The sequence below is a fragment of the Andrographis paniculata genome, unplaced genomic scaffold (assembly GCF_009805555.1).
Source record: "Andrographis paniculata isolate CXL003 unplaced genomic scaffold, ASM980555v1 Contig52END, whole genome shotgun sequence".
NCBI lineage: Eukaryota > Viridiplantae > Streptophyta > Magnoliopsida > Lamiales > Acanthaceae > Andrographis > Andrographis paniculata.
This window is the reverse complement of record NW_026137587.1, coordinates 7,514,221-7,534,279: the sequence shown is the minus strand read 5'-3', so window position 1 is coordinate 7,534,279 and position 20,059 is coordinate 7,514,221. Positions and strand designations below refer to the sequence as shown.

Sequence of the window (20,059 nt, the reverse complement as noted above, 5' to 3'; positions counted from 1 at the left end):
ATGGCGAGAATTAGGGATAAAGAACAAAACCGAGGAAAAGTTTGCGCTGATTGCATCAAAATACAACACGGTGGCGGAGCGGCAGCAGGCGGCGGCGGCGGCGGCGGGGGTTTTCCCCTTAATTGTCCAGGCACAGTTCCATTTTTTTTTTTTTTTTTCTATAAAATAAAATCAAAATTTGTTTAACAAAAAATTATGGAAAAAATAAAAGTATGGGGTCAAAATGAACTGAAGTTGAAATTAAGGGCCGAGAGTGAAATAATGATAAATATAAATTATTAATCGATCAGTCTGATAATTGAGATTGACCGACGCAAAACTTACGTAAACAGTTGGCCGCCGGGCGAGGGAATCATGGAGGAGATAAACTGAGTGGAAGAAATCCGTCGAGAATTTGATGATGATGAAATGAGCAAATTCTTACTCTGCGCACTTGTTTTCTGCTGTCTGACCAATCGCAGCTGTTCGGTCGTCCAGCTCAAATCCGTTTACACTTCGTTCCCGGACTCCCCTGCCAGATTCAGTAGGCACTACACGATCGATTTTCTCGTTTCGGAATTTGATAGTGACTTGTTATTTTTATCTGATTTTATTTCATCTTTTTTGCAGCTGGAGGATTGAACGGCAGTGCAATCTGCGGGGATTTGCGGTTGGCGGATCCAATCGACGCCTGTTCGCCGTTGCTGAATGAAGTCGAGTACAGCGAATCGGGGAGTGAGAGGATTGCTCTAATTGTGAGAGGAGGATGCGCGTTTGAGGAGAAGGTGAGGCATGCGCAGGATTCGGGGTTTCGAGCGGCCATTGTTTACGATGATGAGCACAATCAGGACCTCATTTCAAGTAAGGCTTGTGCTTAGCCATTGCTATGGTTGGATGAAAATTTTGAGGTTTTTGACTGTGAATTTGGTGTGTTTTTGTTAAAAGTTCATCTTCATCTTCCTTCTAGTGATGTCTAGGTTTTGTTCGGATTTGAAGGATAAAATAAATGCCAAATAAACCTAGAAATCTACAAGGAACCAGAAAAACTAATGAAAAATGTATGGAATGATAAATCAAGGGCGAAACCATTGAAGTATATATTACACGTAATAAAAAGCAAGGCATTATGATAATTTGTTAGGATGTAGGAACAATTTCAATGTCCATTCTCTATGGTGTATACTTCCCCAGTGTTTGAGTCGAAATCATTGAACCAACTTTTAATAGGTTTCATGGCAATGTTCCTTTAATTTTAAGCTTCTTCATCTGCTAGTGATTAAGTGTCAAAGGGACAATATTATCTGTAAAATTAAGTGTCGGGATACCTGGAGTTTCTAGTGATTGCCCATTTTCTCTTTGTTATATTGAATATCATGTTGCAATTTCCGATTCGGTTTGGGGTTGCAGAGCATAATGGCATTGTTTCTTTTCTTGATGAAGCAGTGATGGGGAGTTCTGAGGGAATATGGATACATGCCGTGTTTGTGTCGAATGCAGTAGGGGAGATCCTAAAAGAGCAGGCTGTAGCCAAGGGAGGCGAGTGTTGCATAGCGTCGTTTCTTGATGAAACTGCCTGGACAGTGCTGGTTATATCGTTTATTTCTGTCCTTGCAGTAATAACCCTACTGGTTATGGTCTTCTTCTCGTTCAACCACAGGTGGAATCATATTCAGCAGCCGGGGCCTATTGTTATGGAAGGCGAAGAAGTGGATGTTATTCCCTGCATCATGTATTACTCGGCTAATCTAACTGGCCATGTGGGAGAGACGTGTGCGATTTGTCTCGAGGATTACAAAGACAGGGAGAATCTAAAGCTGCTTCCCTGCAACCATGGTGAGCTTCATTCTTGTCGTGCGCAATACTTAATAATATTGATGAGCTTTGAAGTTGCTTTCTTGCAGTATTTCATGCTACCTGCGTGAACTCGTGGTTGACAAAATGGGCTACATTCTGCCCAGTTTGCAAGCACGATGCCCGGGTTGGAATCGTATCCTCAGAGTGACCAACCAAAGAAGATAGAGAGGCCTACCATGCACTGCTGAGGTTTTAGTTTCTGCGAGATTCTCTTTCGCAGCATATCAACCAGAGTCCGTCAGTTTGTCGGCTGTGCTAATTTACTAAGACTTTACTAAACCTCTCGCCTGAGATTATCACGAGATTACTGAAACAGATTTGGGTGAAGAAAAAACAATGGTACAAGGAGAGAAATCGAGGCTTCTGGGAGAAGCATGCAGTTGCTAAAAGAAGCAAATGCTAAGAATGTCTACTGGAAATGTGGCCTTGAAAGCTTGTTGCATACATGTATTTTAATGCACCTTTTTGTGTTCCAGAAGTTTTTCTGCTGTGTAGTAGTACTATTGAATGTTAGTTATTTATATATTATCCCAGAAGCAGAGAAAAGCAAAATTGATCGCTAGTCCCCCCAATGCACATTCCTCTAGTTATTATTATTTCTAATCAAATGCATTTTTTACTTCGCTGCTTCAAGTCAACTATATGTAACGTGTTTTAAAATTCAGCCAGGTCAACTATTAATAAAAAAACTTACTGCATTGAATTGTATGTTTCTTTGTACACAGATTTACCAGTAGATATGAGTTGACCCCATCACAGGAGTATTCCCATTGTGATTTTATTCAAATATCATTACTAAACAAGGGATCCAAACCACCAGCGAGCAACCCACCGTAGGGAAAAGCAATGTGTAACTTCAAGGCAACCAATATAAGAATTGACTTCAAAAGCTGCAGAAAGATAACTTACTTACCGAACAACTCGTAAAGGCTCGGGATTTCAAGAAACCACATTTCCACACTATGCTTCAGGTATAGCTGCCAGCATTCCCTGATACACAATATGTGCCACAACGTGAGCCTGAACAAAAAATGATCGGATCACTTAAGTGTAACAAATAATCTTACCACTGAACCATGCAGATGGCGTGGCTGCAGCTTCGTACTAATCGTAGCTTTAACCATAGTTTCCCACTTGACATCCTTTATAGGAGCATCTGGACCATGGCTTTGAGCAATTTTCGATGAATTCTTCGAGATGGAAGGTAATGTACGAAGAAGCCAAGAATCAGATGGAGATTTGGGTAAGGGTGGAGGAGTGAGGAGATCGGTGTTTCCCGGTAATTGGTTTTTGAGATTCTCTGTGGCTGTTTTTACAGGTTCTGTAGTTCCTGTAGTAAGCCAGGCATTTGGTGTCTCCATCATGTGTTCTCCATTTGGTTCATCGAATGACGAGGAAATAATCGAGCCATCACATTTGTGAGCATTGGGCAGGTGTTTCTCCTCTCCATTTACATCATCCAACCTTTTTGAATCAATGGCTGTTGAATCTGCTACATGGCTTCGATCGATCTTTTTAGTAGTGATCTCATGATCTTGGTCCAATCTAGGAAGTCCCGATGAGTCTTGTGTATCACTGGTGTGCAACGTCCGGTTCGGGGATTCCAGATTCTGTACGGTATCTATATAGAGAGTTTTCTCCGTGATGCAACTTCCTGAATTCGGCTTCTTTAGACTGTCCTGATCAGCCAACGCCTCCTGAAAGGATATGAGGCCCTTTCCATATTGACTTGAATCATTATCGATTGCATATTTTTGTTCTTCTGAGCCACTGAGCACTTTTGTTTCAAGAAAAGGGCGATTTGCATGGCTATATGTTGCTGTGATACGACTCTCGAATTGTTCCTTGGCATTTCTCAATGGAGTCTTTCTTTCGATGAACTCAGCTGGTTGAGCTTCTTCGAAAAAGAGATTCTTGGATATGTTGCTCTTTGACTGCTCAAACAACACAATGAAAAAAATTACACAAGCACACATAATTTAGTAAATGCACTTTAACTTGAAAACTCGGTAGCAGAAACAGAGATGTTACCTCATTGTCCATTTCACTACAAGAACCCGAGGATGACGACCTAAGCCGTGTTTTATCAGAAGATATTGGTGCTCGGGTCCTCACACTCATTCCAGGAACTGGATTTAAGCGGCCGATGGAACCCTTAAAGCAAAACCGGGGTAATAAACCACAAGCAGAAGGCAACTTTGCCTGATGATCATCATCATCATCTTCTTCACTATCTTCTTCTTCTTCCTCTTCATTTTCACAATATTCAGAATACCTCTTTGCAAAACTAGGTCCATATCGTAGCGATGGCTTGTATTGATTTACTCCTTTATCTATCTTTTTCGGTTGATCTTGAACTACAGGTTGCTTTTTAGGAGTATAATGAACTGTATCAGAAGCCATTGCCTTTGCAGCCGGGAGAAACCTATCCATCATGAACTTTTGAGCTTGTCGATCCGTCGAAAAGATTCCAGATGAGTCCACATCCAAATTATCCAATTCATGTAAGCCACTAATACTACAATTCAAGAAATTGGATTCTGTTCTCGAGAGTGTATCCAGTGCATCCACAAAAGCATCACTATCCCCAGAATCAGAACTCTCCTTCTCTACTGTCATCCCTTTACTTCTCTCAACAACTTTGATTTTTTCATCAAAGACATCTAAAGTTTTCCTCTGGTTTTCACTAGGTGGAGCAATAACGGCTTCATTCTTACCAACACTAGAACTTGTCGAAAGTTTATCACCATCCTTCTTATTAGGTTTGACATATCTCCCAGGAGGAAGCTTTGGAGGTCTATCATGGTTCTGATTATCAGGTTTTGCCTCTTCTTTAGGACGACCGGGAGTTTGTTCCCACAGAAATGGCACCAAACCAGGATTCCTAATGGGACCAGATTTTAGCTCGGATCTGTGGGGAGGAAGGCGCGGTATAGCAGGGTGAGAAACATTGGTTTTCCTAGTATCTCTCTGTTCTGGCGGCAATGCAGGTGTGCTTCTTCTTACTGATAAAAACGGTTGATCAAAATTCAACAAATTGTTCTCCATGACATTCTTCACCAGCATCAACTGCAGCAACCGATATGAACACAACTTGTTTCTTCACCTGTGGCCAACACGAGAATCTAAAATGGTTAGCTAATTTTAATACACCAACACAACAATTTTAAGTCTAATCAATCATTAAAATACCCGTTCTGATTCATTATTGCAAACCTTCAGCTTACAGAATGTGTAAGTATATATATATATATATATATTTACAACCTCGTGGCTACTGTAGCACTCGAAGGATTAAACAAACTCAGATATCCATAGCAATCTATCCACACGCACAACCACAAAAGGGTGTATACACACGCACATACAGATTAGTCTGTAAGCACTACACAGATTCCGAGGAGTTCCTCGAGCTTCAATTGAAGATTGCTATTGATCCATTCAGGGGCAACAATAATCTAAACTCCTATTTGTCACGTAAACTACACACACAACACATATTTCCAGTGGAAGAAGAGAACAGATATTCTGGGTATAGTCCTTCCATAATCTAATTGATTACCAATCGATTTTCTAAAACCAGTAACTACTATCTTAAATACACGTACACACCCACCTATTTAAGATCTGCACCTTTGACTACTCAATCTGACAAAAAAACTCATAAGATTGACAATATATTCTGCATCACTAAAAACATACTCGTTGCGAATAAATATGACGCAAAATCTCAAAATTATGCTACAATTCGACATAGTAAACTGTTAAAAGGGATCCGGCTACCAACCTAAAGCGGAAATTCAATAAAAACAGAACCACAACATCTTTCATCAATTTAAAGCTTCACCGTCCGCATTCAAAAAACTCCGACGCCGCCAACAAAGATGTGAACACAATAAATACTCCTCCAAACAAGCAACAGTAGAAACAGATAGAAATAAAAAAAAAAAAAAAAGAGCAGCAGCAGCACCTTCGCGACGGACGGCGAGGAATCTCGAAACTTGAAAGAGCTTTACAATTGAACTCACTCCTGCAGAGAATCCTGTCGAAACGCGTCGCGTACTCCACAGCGCATACTCGCAAGCTTATGGAATGATTGATTATCGTCATTAATTTTATAGTGACTCGTTTTCAGTTATTCAGAGACAGCAAAACAGTAGCTTACCATGTGACTGTATAATATATATATATATATATAAGTAATAGGTGCATGTATACATATTAGTTATACTCAGTCATGATCAAGTGGAATTTATTACTTATAAATACCTTACTATTATATTATAGGAAACTTATTTATTTTATTATATTATTGTATAAAATTTTATTTTAAACCACAATGATTATTGACAATATGTAATAAATTAAAAAATATGAATAATTATTATGCCCACTTTTAACTCTAAATAAACAAGGCTCTTTTAAAAATGAAATTTAATAAGATGGTATTTTATTATATAAAAATAATTAATTAGTGCGAGTACAATTTGTATTTTTATAACAGACGTAGTAAGGAATATATATTAGGTGGGGGGTGGGGTGCAATAAAGAATAGCAGGAATTTTGAAAATTGAGTGCATGAAAATCTGAGAAGAGTACGCCAGTTGTACCAGACGCATAAATGTTTGGACCTTAGAGAGGAGAGGAGAGGAGAGGAGAGGATCATGTGAATGTCATTTAATTATAGGACCCATAAAGTCATAGTCCCTCCTACCCCACACATGCATCCTTATCATTTCCATGCATATCTCCTTGAAATTTGAACTAATTTATTATAATTTAGTATTTTATTATTGAAATTTTGAATATAATTATTGAATATGATATTTTATAAGTTTATTTATTTTTTTTTTTTTTTTTATGTAAAATAGTTATTGAATATCATGAATTTGTTTTTATATATACTTTATAAATTCTAAGGCACATTTTTTTTTTTGCTATAAAAGAATAAATATAAATTTTACAATTAATATACTACTATAATTTTATAATATATTAGCGTATAATTACTTTTAATCATTTACAATTCAATAGGGCAAAATTTTGTACACCTCAACATTAATGTATTTGGGCATATGCTTTTGTCCCTTTGCATCTCCTTTTTTCCACTTAAAAAAGCCTCAATAATTTGCTTCTTTTTAGAAAAATAAAAAAAAAAAGTGGGAAAATAAAATAATAATAATAATAAATTTTAAAATACTATTAGAAGATTACATCTAATTTATTATTTAAAAAAAAATTACCAAAAATAAAAATAAAAAATTCTAATCATAAATTCTAATGTATTAATTGTTCCTTTTTTATCTCTTTTTTTTTTAATAATTCATTCAAATTGCTATATATATATATATTTTTTTTTTCTCTATTTTATCAAAAAAAAAATATAATGATCTAAACTAAATTAATTTTCTTGATCCAAATGCTGCATCTTTTTACAAGAAAGGAGAGAATTAATTCACTAAAACTGAACTCATTTTCTCTTTAATCTTTTTTACATTCATAATTGAATTTTCTATTTTGTAGATGCAATGTATACTTTAACTTCCATTATATATGTACCATAGTTTCTTTAAATTGATAATCGAAATGAGTCAGCACTCGAATATAAAATAAAATAAAATAAAATACGTTGCATAATTGAAACGTACATCGACAAGAAAACAGAATACATGTTGTGTACAAGACTAAACTCTATACAGCTTTATTTGTCCGTACAGGACACCTGTCCTCGTTTTAATTATTTGTTCTTCCTCACTCGATCACTATCGCCCAATATCCCTTCACCTGCTATCAGGTCCGTCGTCGTTTGCCCGATCTCCACTATAGTTTCCCCAATTGCTTTCGCAATCCCTCCGCCGCCTCCGCCGCCGTATTCCGCCGGAGCGGCTGTCTCCTCCATGCCAACTCCTCCGGCGGCCTGCTGCACCTGCACCGCCTCTTAACAGTCTTGCATTAATTAATTATATATATAGATTTATAACTAGTTATTTCCCAGGAGGGGTAGGATCGTCATTTTACGTACCTCTTGGGATGCTGTCTTCTTGTCCATCTCCGCCTTCTTCTCGGCGGCGTACTCCGCCGCCTTCTCCTCCGCCGCAACAACGGCTTCCGTCGCCTGCGCGAGCTTCTCCCCGGCGTACCCCACCGCACTCTGCCCCACCCCGGCCACCGCATCCTTCGCCGCCACCGCCTTCTCGCCGGTGTATCCAGCAACGCTGGACGCGACGCCCTCCGCCGTCTTCGTCGCGGCGGCAACCTTCTCCAGAGTGTAATGCGCCGCGCCCCAGCCGGCCGCGGCGGCTTGGTCCTTCACCTTCGCCGCTGTTTCTCCGGCGTATCCCGCCGCCCCCTTCCCGGCCTCCACCGTCGCATCCTTCGCCGCCGCAGCTTTCTCGCCGACGTACCCAGCAGCGGATCTTGTAGTCTCCGCCGCCGTGTCCTTCGCTGCCCTCGCCTTCTCCGCCGCGTACTCGGCGGCGGTCATAGAAGTGTCCGCCGCCGTGTCTTTCGCCGCCCTCGCCTTCTCCGCAGCGTACTCGGCGGCGGTCATAGAAGTGTCCGCCGCCGTGTCCTTCGCCGCCCTCGCCTTCTCCGCCGCGTACTCGGCGGCGCTCTTGGCAGCGTCGGCCGCCTTGTCCTTCGCCGCCGCAGCCTGGACGGCGGCGGATTGCCCGATCGCCGAAACGCTATCCGTCGCTTGTTGGCCCTTCTCCGCCGCCGCGTTCTTCAAAGCTTCAGTTTTGGCCGAAATGACATCTTTACCCTCCCCCGCCTTAGTATCCGCCAGACGACTGCCTTTGTTAGAAATTACATCCTTACCCTCGACAGGCTGAGGCTCTCCCTCCGTCCAGTGTGAAATTACGTCCTTGCCATCGTCGGCAATAAGTCCCAAATCCTTGGCTTTCCGGTAGCGGTTCTCGGCGGCCATTACAGCGTCGATTGAATTCTGCTGCGCCTGCGACCTCAAGTCGGAGATCTCCTCCAAGGAAGGGGAAGAAGACGTTTCCATCTTCTTCTGGTCGGATTCCGGCGAGGTGGTCTTGACGGCGAGAGACTCGTAATGAGTGGCCAATTTGGGGACTCTATCTTTCTCCACGACGTCTACATTATGATCCTCGTCTCTCCTAAGTTGTTGCCGGTGCTGTTGAGAAGCCATTAATTAATTAATTAATTAATTAGCAGAGTGTGCTGATATGGTTATGATTATGAATATGCAATGAGAGTAGGAGAAGCAGAGAATATGAATCGAGGAAGATGTAGTTTTTAGGAGATGGAGGGGTATAAATATAAATATAAATATAATAGAGATGAGAGAGGAATTGGATAGAGATGGAACTTAGAAGTGCGGAAGGAGGAGCCATATGCATGGCACGTGTCAGGTATTGGTCTAGGTGTATGTGTGAGTAGCCATATAGCCAGCTGACTTCTGTTCTCAGAATACTACGTGGCAGTCACTGGCACAGGCACATACCCAGCAGAGCACCTCATCATCATTAATCATTAATATATATGTCCACTTTCGGACTTTCCTCTATCTATATTAAAATATTGATATATGTAAATAATAAAAATTAATTTTAAATATAGATTATATTATTAAATTATTTATATCAGTGTAATTATTCATCTAAATAAAATATTAATTAAATAAATTAATTCAAGTATATTTGATTATCAGTTAAATAATAACAATAAATTTAGAAAATCAAACAAACAGACCATATGTTTTTTATTATCTAGTGTTAGATTTTAATTGATATATATTTTTCAATTTTTTAAAATATTACATAATACATTCGTTTAAGATTTTCTGTTTTTATCTCATATATATTATAAAAAGTTATATAAAATTAATTTAAACTAGTTATAATATTTATTTATATCGTATAAAATTTTATTTTGTTGTAAAGTATTCTTATAAAATTTAAAACATTTAAATACATAATATAATTTTTAATTATATACTATATTTTACATCATAAATAAAATACCTAAAACCGATTTTAAAACCAACGGTAACCAGACAGAACCTAGCTGCTCCGTAGTATCGTGCACACAAAAGTATTACTGGTACAACCATGGCGGGGGCCGCCCGAAACCTCTGGGCGGTTCTGAACAATCCGGCGAGCATCAGAACGGCCGGCGAGGCCAAGCAGCTACACGCCCGTGTCATCAAACTTCAACCAGCAATCGTTTCCTTTCCCGATTCTTCTGCAGCCATTATCCTCTCCATCTACACCAATTTCAGCCTCCTTCAATACTGCCTCTCACTCTTCAACTCCTTCCGAAAAATCCCTCCCAAAAAGGCATGGAAATCCATGATTAAATGCTGCGCTTCCACCGGAAATTCCGTCGAGTCCGTCGCCTATTTCAACAGAATGAGGACCTCTGGGATAACTCCCGATCCGAACGTGTTCCCTCTTCTGCTCAAAGCCTGCGCCGATTTAGGAGATTTCCGCCTCGGCCGGGCTGTTCATGGATGCGTGGTCAGGCACGGCGTCGATGGCGACCTTTTCACCGGAAATTCCCTGATGAACATGTACTCCAAATTGGAGCCGCCTATGGACGCCCGCAATGTGTTCGACGAAATGCCTCAACAGAAACGAAAGCTTAGATTTAAATATAATGGTGTAGAGACATATGTAGGCTCTCATTTAAATGAAAACGAGGGAGATTCGCTGGAGAATTGCTTGGATTTCAATGGCAGCGAGAAGAAATTCTATGTTCGAAGCAGGGATGAATTAGACAGTGTGAGTAAAATCTTCGAAGCCATGCCAGTTAGAGATGTTGTCTCATGGAACACTGTGATTCGAGGACTTGTACAGAACCGGATCTCCTCAGCAGCATTGTCGGCATTGAAGGACATGGTGAGGTTCAATGTGAAGCCCGATTCCTTCACTCTGTCTACCGTTCTTCCCATCATTGCCCGCAACGTCGATATTGTTAAAGGAAAAGAGATCCACGGATACGCTGTTAGGTGTGGCTTCGACAAAGGGTTGTTCATGGGCAGCAGTTTGATCGATATGTATGCAAATTGCAACCGACCGGAGGATTCGTATTGCATTTTCGCCGCGCTGCCATTGAAGGACAGTGTTTCTTGGAATTCGATGGTAGCTGCGTGGGTGCAGAACGGCAGGTTCGACGACGGATTAAAACTGTTCCGGGAAATGCTGGCTGCGAATTTCAAGCCAGTGGCGATTTCATTTTCGAGCATAATGCCGGCCTGCGCTCACCTGACGACGATGTGTTTGGGAAAGCAGCTCCACGGCTATATAATCAGGTGGGGTTTTGAGGACAACATATACGTTGCGAGTTCGCTTGTCGACATCTATGCGAAGTGCGGCAGCATAAAGACGGCGAGGTGGATCTTCGATAAAATGGAGTTTCACGACGCGTTTTCTTTGACGGCGATGATAATGGCTTATGCGACGCACGGTCAGGCTCACGACGCAGTTTTGCTCTTTGAGAAAATGTCGATGGAAGGAGTCGAACCGAATTCCGCATCGTTTCTCGCGGTCTTGACCGCGTGTAGCCATGCCGGATTGGTCGATACAGCCCGCGGGTATTTCGCAAGCATGGTTGAGGATTACGGAATCCATCCGCAGATCGAACACTACGCGGCAGTCTCAGATGTTTTCAGCCGTGCGGGAAGATTAGACGAGGCTTACGAGTTCATTCGCGGGATGGATGCCATCAAACCAACGGTGGCGATTTGGTCGACATTGTTGTCTTCTTGCCGAGTGCACAAGAAAGTCGAGCTAGCCGAGAAGGTTGCGGGAGAAATGCTCGCGATCGATCCTCGATACGTAAACGCTTACGTTCTGTTATCGAACGTTTATACCGCGGCTGGAAGATGGAAAGACGCGACGAAGATGAGAATGAAGATGAGAAACAAGGGAATGAAGAAGGAAGCCGCTTGCAGCTGGATCGAAGTTCGATACGAGTCGCACGTTTTCGCGTCGGGTGATGAGAGCCACCCGGATTACGATCGAATAAACGAAGCTCTGCAAGTTCTTACGGAACAGATAGAACACAAAGGGTGTGTTCTCGAATTGATTGAAGATAGCGTAACCTTGTGACAATGAAAATCCGACGGAGCTATCGAGGAATCGTATCATCCAAATGCGCGGATCGAAAATGTGATCGATCAATATTCGAAAATTGACGCAATGTTTCGATACAACACTACTTACATGTAAATGGCGAGCAACAACGGGAGACCAACGACGAACGTGTACAACGACGAGGAGGTCGGGGAAATAACCGGGACGGCGGAACTTGCTGTAGCTTGTGGGTTTGATTGTGCGTCGACCCCGTCGCACGAGAGGCCTTCCTCTCGATCTTTGCACAATGACGCAAAGAGTCCCGGCGGGTACTTCCCGTACAAATTAACGTAGCTGAAAAAGGTATCGGCGCAGTTGCTCTTGAGGTCGTTTACCTGATCTTTGTAGGGGCAAAGCAATTGCTTTAGAGGCGGGCAACACCGGTCGGGCGTGTAGTTTGGGCCCTTGCATTGGCTCGTGATCACCGTGTAGTTCATGTGCTCGAAGTCGACGTTGCAAGCTGCAATATGTCGACGAAGTTATTTATACGATAATTTTCTATATAAAAATATATTATTGTTCGTTCGAGTTTCTAATGGAATCGAACATTTTTAAGGTATGAAGACGATTTGTGTCTTACTTGTCTTTTGTTGTAGAAGGGAACGACCAATGTTACCATCTGACGTGATAACTCCATCTGTGTGTAAAAAGGATCGATAAAAAATATGAATAGGCATAAATTGATCGACAATTTAACATAAAATATTATCACGATAAACAAATATTATTGAATTAGCTGAAATATGATGGCTACATGAAATGTGGGACGAAGAAGAAGATGCGAGATGAAAGGCGACGACAAGAAAGAGAAGAAACAAATGCAACGAGGATCGTTTCAAACCCATTGTTGCCTTGCCGTTTCTTGTCCTTTTTCAATTTCTATGTTTTGATCTTTCTATTTTTCGATCTATTTTCGTTTCTTCTTAAATCTCTTGGCATATCTATTTTTTATATTTATGGGATATATATATATATATATATATTTCCTTCTGGGGCAAGAGAAAAAAGTGGAGGAAACAATGGAATATATTCTATGACATTCGTATTTTATACTACATGGTTTTATGTGATTCAATAAATTTATAATTTAACAATTTTTATCATTTTAATATATCTAATAATTTTACATCAAAAGTCATACATATATACAAGGTACAGCGGAGGGATGTTTTACCAAACAACAAAGACAAAAAGATTCATACCTAATTAGATTTCAAAGAAACGCCATCCTACTATATGCACATTTGCAATTAGACACGAACTAAGTCCAGAAATTGGACGTTTTTCAACCGTTAGGGACCTCTTCGTCCCGCCGACTCGACTGAGAGCCATCGGGAGATCCCGGGTGTAATAACTTTCTTAACTCTACCTCTTCAATGCCCATGAATATCGAAAGAAGGCTGCATTGATCATGTTTCCTTCTCTTCGAGGAATCCAAGTCATGATGATCAGTCTCATCCTTCTTCTCCTCATTAGATTCTTTAGGAATTTCATTCAATTCTTCGGTTGGAGGGCTTCTTGCCTGTTCCCTATCTCCCCTCAAAGGTGTCTTCTTCGCCCGTATCACGGATCGTATGTTCACAACATCCTCATTTCGATGAGCATATACAACACCTGAACAAACAACACGAACGGTTAAAGTTTGCTTCTGTTTTCTCCAGAATTTGCAAACGCTACATAAATACGACGACCCTGAACTCGTAATCAATGGCACCTAATGCAAACATACCGAGGTTTCTAAACACTGGATTATCTATCGCCATTTCTTCTGAAAGGTTGGAAGCTATTTGTTCCCCCCGAGGGTCAGATTGATTTCCGTCCTCAGTCAAGTCCAGCACGGCGCTGCAACTGTAATCAGTTTCTTTTCCGTCCTTCTCGTGTAATTCCACAATCTCACTAGTGAAAAGCTTATTGGAAAGATCACGGAACAAGTTGCAGATCCCAAACAACTCGCCCTGAAACTCCTTGCAGTCCTTTACGGATATCGTAGAAGATGATAGATCATGAATTAAATACACATCAGGAGGAAACAGTTTTGATGTTATGGAAGTATTTTGGCTACCTGCACGCCTTCAAAATATCGTTTTTCCATTTTCCCAGCAACAGAAACATTTGATAACTGTTGCTTATATATCTGCCTTGTGTAGACGAGTTCCTCAAGAGAACCAGCTGCAAGAAGACGGAAAACTGTTACATGCCTCTTCTGGCCGAAACGAAACGACCGGTCTTGCGCCTGCAGATCCTGAGCAGGGTTCCAGTTTGGGTCAAAGATTACAACCCGATTGGCACTAACAAGATTTAGGCCTAGTCCACCAGCTCGTGTAGATATCAGGAACACCTAATGTTAAAAAACAGACATTTCGAAAACAAAACTTGAACAGAAACAATTGAACTCAAGGCATTAAGGCAGAAAATCGACCTGTTTACTTGGACTTGAGTTGAAGTCATCTACAAGAGACTGACGCAGACTCGTTGGAGTGGAACCATCTAGTCGTGAGAAGCAATAGCCTTTACGTATGATGAATTTTTCAAGTATGTCTAGCATCCTAGGATAAACATGTTTGTTAATAAGAATTTGAATGCAAGACAAGCCAACACCACACTTTGCAACACAAAGGTAAAACATAGACGAAAGATGCCAATCAAAACAGATAATGTGATTGAAATGCAATTATTAAGATGACGCTTGAAGTCTGCCTCCATGATATGCAAGAGCAATTTCCATATGTAGATGGTTTCAGACTCCAACATTATATAATCAACTTGTTCGGAGGAAACATAATAACAAGAAAATATATTACTATAATGCAGTGAAACTAATCCAGGAATGTACATAACTCGACATATTACCTTACTGAGTAACTAAATAGAAGAATCTTGTCCCCCTTAGAAATCCATGAATGAATCAGTCTCTCCAATGTCCTCATCTTTCCGCAATGTCTCACATCACTAACCCCCATGAAACTGTCATTTTGGATGCTCCCTCCCACTAGATCAATATCTGCACCAAATACAGTGGAAGCAAATTCCGCATCTTTTCTTTGCTTATCTTTATCATCCTTAGAGTTAGGTTTGATAAGCTCCAGGTGATTACTTATCTGTCATAGTACAGCCAAAAAACACAGCGCAACGATAAGTAATGTTGAAACAGGCACGCAGGAAGGATATATACGCTGTAAGATTAACATCTAGAAAATGTGTTGCAAGCAGCATTATCCTTCCCATCAAAATTATATTGGTTTGTATTGAAAACAGATACCTGTTGAAGCTTGACCAGGCAAGGCAGAACAAGGCAAAAAGGACAAGAATCACAGCCGTCAGGATTGTCTCGATGAAGATAAGGCCAAATAAGACCATCTGGCACTGTTCTTTTACAGCATTCAACTTGTTTCAGAGGGCTCCCACAGCTGCATGGAAGGTCCTTATTGACAAGGGTTTGGATGTCGGGTAGCTGCAGTATCCTCGTATAAACCCGTTTTTGCAACTCACTCATGGCACAAAATACAACATTATCTTCTTTTCCCATCATAAGATGCCCAATTGTTTCTTCTTTTGTCCTTCTGAGCATATACTTTCGCAAAACTGATACCAAATGATTTTTTCGCTCGTTAGCAATTGTGACAAATCTTTCTGGGGCACTTGATCTTTGACCGTGCTTGATAGGTTCATCGTAAAACTCTCTAAAGTGCTCCCGTGCCCCCAAGCTGCCAGGTACTGCCCAATCAAAGAGATTGAACAGTTCCATCATTTTGTTCTGCATTATAGTTCCTGTAAGCCCATATCGTTTCTTGGTCCTAATCTTCAGACATTCTGTATAAAGCTTCGACTTCTGATTCTTAAGCCGGTGTGCCTCATCAATTACCACAATCTCCCACTGGATATTTGACAAGATGCTTCCTTGCAATCTATACGTGTCAAAGCTGGTTATAAGAATCTCAACACTGTCTAACTTAAGTTTGTCAAGTATCAAATCACGATTTGGTCCATGGTAAACCGAAGCGTTGAAAGTAGACCATCTGGAAATTTCATTTTCCCAATTAACAATTATGGAACTGGGGCAAATGATTAGCACAGGACCCTTCTTCTCTGTTTGTTTTCCTTTGTCAGATGCCGACTCTGGCTCCAGACCTTTCCCATATACCGCAGCCAAAAACGCAATTATCTGAATAGTCTTTCCCAATCCCCTGATGTAGCAGCATAAATTCCAAAGCAGAAATATAAGGAGAATTAAACTGGACAAAAAGACGGAACGAAAAAAGAAACACAAATGCATAACTAAGAGCTAAGCCATGAACCGTATGACAGATTTTTTCAGATATTTATCGCACAATGTATGAATGCATCTCAGTTTTAGAATATACACAGGTATTTTTCATAAAGCATTAAATGCACCAAAACATGACAACAGTGCTTGTCAAAGAAGTGTTCATATATACGGCCTTCTGAGCAATCCATATATTTAAAATTAGATAATTTAACTTAAATCGACTTATGTAAAATATAATGTAAAACTGGAACTTACATATCATCTCCTAAAACACCTCCATGGTGGTTTCTGTACAGGTTATATAAAAATTTCACTCCATGTCTTTGATGCTCCAATAGTCTACTATTTATTGATGCGGGAACCTGAAAATTACTTAAAAATGGAACAATATCCAAATTACACCCAAGGATGGTCTCATCAAGATTCATTTTTAATAATATGCAAACATATGTTTGATATATTATAACTTGTGCATAGGGAGTCTTTAAGTTCCCATTGTCAAAATACAGAGAACATATTATCATAATCACTAAACACTTATCGTCATGTTTATCAACAAAGGAAAAAAAAAAAAAAAAGTAGAAACGCTTCAGTCTTAACCAATATTGGACCAACCCTTCAGGAAATTTTACAAGATCACTATTATAAAAATAAGCTACTCTAGAGCTTAATGGTGTGTCCATGTTCAAAGTTCCAGACTATGAGTAATTTCCTCTAGTCTCAACCCCAGGCCAAATTTAATTGAATTCCATTCCCCCTGTAGAAATAGACCAGTTACTCCATTTTGGAAATGATTCATCCTTCCTCAACATAATTTGCAGTAAAAACCACCTAGACTAATGCAGCTGACATAGAAACTCCACCCTTGGTGCAAACAAGCACCTACATTTAATGTATATAGAAAATGAATGCCTGTGCTTTCTAGTGCATATATAGAAACCGAATACGCAGTTCAGGCAACCAATAGTAGCACAATCAACGAGTCCACTGAGAAACCCTAATCAATCAGACACAAATTTGTGAACACATAAAGCTACAAAACGCGAATTGAAAGGGCTTGCTACAAAATCCAACCTGCACAACAGGATTCTCGCCAGGCTGAGACAGAAGAAGAGGCTCGTAAGGTCCAGTGTTCTCAATCTGACGAAAACCCTCTGATTCAAAATCTCTCGGTTTATTTTCCTTCTCCTTTTCGCCTTTCACTTCACTGAGACCATTTTTTCCAGGATTCAGATTTCCCTCCTTTTTTGATTCTTTCAATTCGATTTGCGGACAGAAATCGGCATCTCCCTGGAGGCGCAGAAGCTGCTGAGCCACAGATGATTTAGGGGGCTTTCTGGGTACAATTGATGGATCAAACTCTCGGGAAATGAGCGAAGTAGAGAAGGAAGAATTCGGGGAGGTGGATGATGTACTGCTGGTTTTGCAGGGCTTTAGAGCCTCTTTGAAGGCGTTAAACGACATGGGTAAGGTGGGAAGGGAGGATACAGAGAAGGCGGTGCGCCGCCGATGGAAAAGGAAGTTAACAATGGCGTTGGTCGGCGGGCGGTGACTTTTATCTGTATTCGCCGGAACGATGATATTCTTTTCCCCGACTTTTGGAACAAAATTGTTTGAATTTTTCTACCTTTTCTATTTGCAATTTTTCCCACTCTCTGTTTTTAGTCTTATTTATGATTTGTTTTTTTTTTTTAATATATATTATTTAAAAAATTAATACTATATTATATATTATTCATTATATAATATTTACAGAATTCACTAAAATAAATATTGTTCAAACCAAATATAACAAAATAATTCTTTTTTTAAACATCATGCTTGTTCAATTAATATTTTTATTTATATATAAAAATGAATAATATGATAAAAAAATATTATTTTTATATTATTTTTAAGGTTGTATTTGTCTTAAGTTTAGAATTAAGTTCTTTTATTTGAATTTTAATTTAAATTATATTTTAATATAATATTTTATAAAATAGAGTTAGTATTTTTCTTACAGAAAATCGTACAAAATGAACAATAAAATGAGACAAATCATTGATTTGACAACAAGAATTTTATTTTTTTTTTACGATCATAATATCCATAAATCCACGAGTTTAAAAATTCATTTTGTTTACTTTGATATTTTTCGTCCAATATTTTTACTATACAATTTTGTAGCTTTTTTTAAAAATATATAACAATACATTTTAATAAATAATTATTTCATTTTAAAAATACAAATAACACAATCAAAATCAAACACAAAATAAACACAAATGCTTCGGTTCATTACAAAATATTTGTTTGATGACCAAATGAAACTCAAACTTTTTTTGTCGATTATAATAGAATGGCTACAACATCAAAGACATATTATACTCGAGTCACACCAATAATTGTTATAAAAATAAATACATGCCAATAATATATTAGTTTCCGAAATATTTATGAGATTTTTTTAAAAAAAATTATATTTAAATTTATTGTTTTTAATAGAATATTATACTAAACCATATATTTAATATTTATTTATATCAGATCAAAATACATAACTTTTATTTTAATTGTTACTATTAAAAAAAAAAAATCAAAATTTTTAAACACTCTCAAAACATATCTAATATATAAAAATATAAAATAAAATTAAAAATTACACACACTATATTATTATTGTTATTGTTTTCATTCTTATGACAAATTAAATGACAATGAGATGAATAATTGTTAATGTTTGATTAAGTTGCAATAAGACATAGAAATCATACATTAAAATAATCACACGTTAAAAGATAAAGTCCAACCCCAACTGATCTGCTCTTAATAATAAATAAATAAATAAATAACTCTTTAAGAGATTGAAGGGACGGATTTATTTAGGATGTATATTTTTTTATCAAAAATATCTAACATATTCTTTTCTCTTTTTATTTTTTTTTTAAATAATAATATACTTCATTCGTCTCAAAACTATAGTTTGAGTTGTGTTTGACATAAGATTTAATGAATATTGATATTATATTAGCCGTGGATAAAAAGTACAGGTAAAAGAATTTTTTGCTCTTGTGAGTGTAGCAATTGCGTAATAATAATGAAAAAGTAAGTCTAGTTTTACAGTGATATGGTTATTTATGAAAATGACATTATTGTTTTGGGATGAACAAAACTGGTAAATAACAAGACTATTGTATTGGGATGGAGGGAGTATTATCTTCACAATTCTTTATAATTCATATTAAAAAAAAAAAAAAGAAAAATTAAAGCAAAACACAAAACAAACAAATTCTAAGTTTTTTTTATTTGTATTTTAACAGAGAATACATAAAAAAAGAAAAATAAAATGCAAATCAAATAAAGTTGTTATAGATACATAATTCCCTAGATTTGTACTATTAGATCTCATATGTTTTTTTTTAAATAAAAATTATAAGAATTTTTAATTGAATTTCAAATCCAAATCAATAAAATTAAACACACTCTTGTATTAATATAATTATCTATACAAACATCGCCATCAAAATGTAGATAAAATTTAAATACAGACAAATATTTTATATTATTATTATTATTTTATTTTAAAAATTTGTAAGTATTAATTATTTATCTCAAGTAGAAGAAAGGATTAGAGAGTGTAAGCTTAGTCAAGAAACCTGGTTCTAATGAATTACTGACAAATATTTTTGTTTTAAAAAAGTAGATTAATATGAAAAATAAATAAATACTTGGAATCCGCCACGTCAGGAACCCCTGGCGTATTATCCAACTATACCTGAAAGCCCGGACCTCAACACCCAAGACATCTACACCGTTGATGATATGGGAGAATCAATCCGATGAACGGTGTAGATCGACCTGGCATAAAGATCCC

The 20,059-nt window shown here is 38.4% G+C and overlaps 6 protein-coding genes across 12 annotated transcripts; 2 read left to right on the top strand and 4 right to left on the bottom strand.

Moving 5' to 3' along the window:
- The first annotated feature begins 9 nt into the window (after positions 1-9).
- Positions 10-2,395, top strand: LOC127254167 (receptor homology region, transmembrane domain- and RING domain-containing protein 1). Of its 4 annotated transcripts, none has more exons than XM_051279107.1 (5): positions 10-130; positions 333-523; positions 610-840; positions 1,420-1,812; positions 1,881-2,395. In XM_051279107.1, the coding sequence occupies exons 2-5, from the start codon at positions 409-411 to the stop codon at positions 1,979-1,981; spliced, it is 840 nt and encodes a 279-aa protein (XP_051135064.1). In that variant the 5' UTR covers positions 10-130; positions 333-408; the 3' UTR covers positions 1,982-2,395. The 4 variants fall into 4 exon arrangements, with proteins under 4 accessions (XP_051135064.1, XP_051135066.1, XP_051135067.1 ...); XM_051279109.1 differs by lacking the exon at positions 10-130 and having other exon boundaries at positions 291-523; positions 1,420-1,515; positions 1,594-1,812; XM_051279110.1 differs by lacking the exon at positions 10-130 and having other exon boundaries at positions 292-523; positions 1,423-1,515; positions 1,594-1,812.
- A 113-nt stretch (positions 2,396-2,508) lies between these two features.
- Positions 2,509-5,987, bottom strand: LOC127254159 (uncharacterized). Of its 2 annotated transcripts, none has more exons than XM_051279090.1 (4): positions 5,804-5,987; positions 3,865-4,939; positions 2,901-3,767; positions 2,509-2,823 (listed from the first exon to the last, which is right to left on the bottom strand). In XM_051279090.1, exons 2-4 carry the CDS (start codon positions 4,897-4,899, stop codon positions 2,794-2,796), a joined length of 1,932 nt encoding a protein of 643 aa, XP_051135047.1. In that variant the 5' UTR covers positions 4,900-4,939; positions 5,804-5,987; the 3' UTR covers positions 2,509-2,793. The 2 variants fall into 2 exon arrangements, with proteins under 2 accessions (XP_051135047.1, XP_051135048.1); XM_051279091.1 differs by lacking the exon at positions 5,804-5,987 and adding an exon at positions 5,621-5,766.
- Positions 5,988-7,438: 1,451 nt separating this feature from the next.
- On the bottom strand, positions 7,439-9,106 carry LOC127254162 (late embryogenesis abundant protein At3g53040-like). 2 transcript variants are annotated; one of them, XM_051279101.1, is made up of 2 exons: positions 7,856-9,106; positions 7,439-7,770 (listed from the first exon to the last, which is right to left on the bottom strand). In XM_051279101.1, exons 1-2 carry the CDS (start codon positions 8,987-8,989, stop codon positions 7,654-7,656), a joined length of 1,251 nt encoding a protein of 416 aa, XP_051135058.1. In that variant the 5' UTR covers positions 8,990-9,106; the 3' UTR covers positions 7,439-7,653. The 2 variants fall into 2 exon arrangements, with proteins under 2 accessions (XP_051135058.1, XP_051135057.1); XM_051279100.1 differs by having other exon boundaries at positions 7,439-7,759; positions 7,856-9,105.
- A 755-nt stretch (positions 9,107-9,861) lies between these two features.
- LOC127254158 (putative pentatricopeptide repeat-containing protein At3g23330) lies at positions 9,862-12,515 on the top strand. The gene has a single exon (XM_051279089.1). It carries the CDS (start codon positions 9,912-9,914, stop codon positions 11,910-11,912), a length of 2,001 nt encoding a protein of 666 aa, XP_051135046.1. The 5' UTR covers positions 9,862-9,911; the 3' UTR covers positions 11,913-12,515.
- LOC127254447 (GPI-anchored protein LLG1-like) lies at positions 12,023-12,781 on the bottom strand. The gene is made up of 3 exons (XM_051279539.1): positions 12,649-12,781; positions 12,517-12,555; positions 12,023-12,396 (listed from the first exon to the last, which is right to left on the bottom strand). The coding sequence occupies exons 1-3, from the start codon at positions 12,779-12,781 to the stop codon at positions 12,023-12,025; spliced, it is 546 nt and encodes a 181-aa protein (XP_051135496.1).
- Positions 12,782-13,024: 243 nt separating this feature from the next.
- On the bottom strand, positions 13,025-17,845 carry LOC127254819 (switch 2). 2 transcript variants are annotated; one of them, XM_051280121.1, is made up of 8 exons: positions 17,278-17,845; positions 16,459-16,565; positions 15,196-16,120; positions 14,787-15,034; positions 14,356-14,482; positions 13,999-14,274; positions 13,666-13,909; positions 13,025-13,550 (listed from the first exon to the last, which is right to left on the bottom strand). In XM_051280121.1, the coding sequence occupies exons 1-8, from the start codon at positions 17,665-17,667 to the stop codon at positions 13,222-13,224; spliced, it is 2,646 nt and encodes an 881-aa protein (XP_051136078.1). In that variant the 5' UTR covers positions 17,668-17,845; the 3' UTR covers positions 13,025-13,221. The 2 variants fall into 2 exon arrangements, with proteins under 2 accessions (XP_051136078.1, XP_051136079.1); XM_051280122.1 differs by having other exon boundaries at positions 13,026-13,550; positions 16,459-16,575; positions 17,278-17,417.
- Between the last annotated feature and the right edge of the window lie 2,214 nt (positions 17,846-20,059).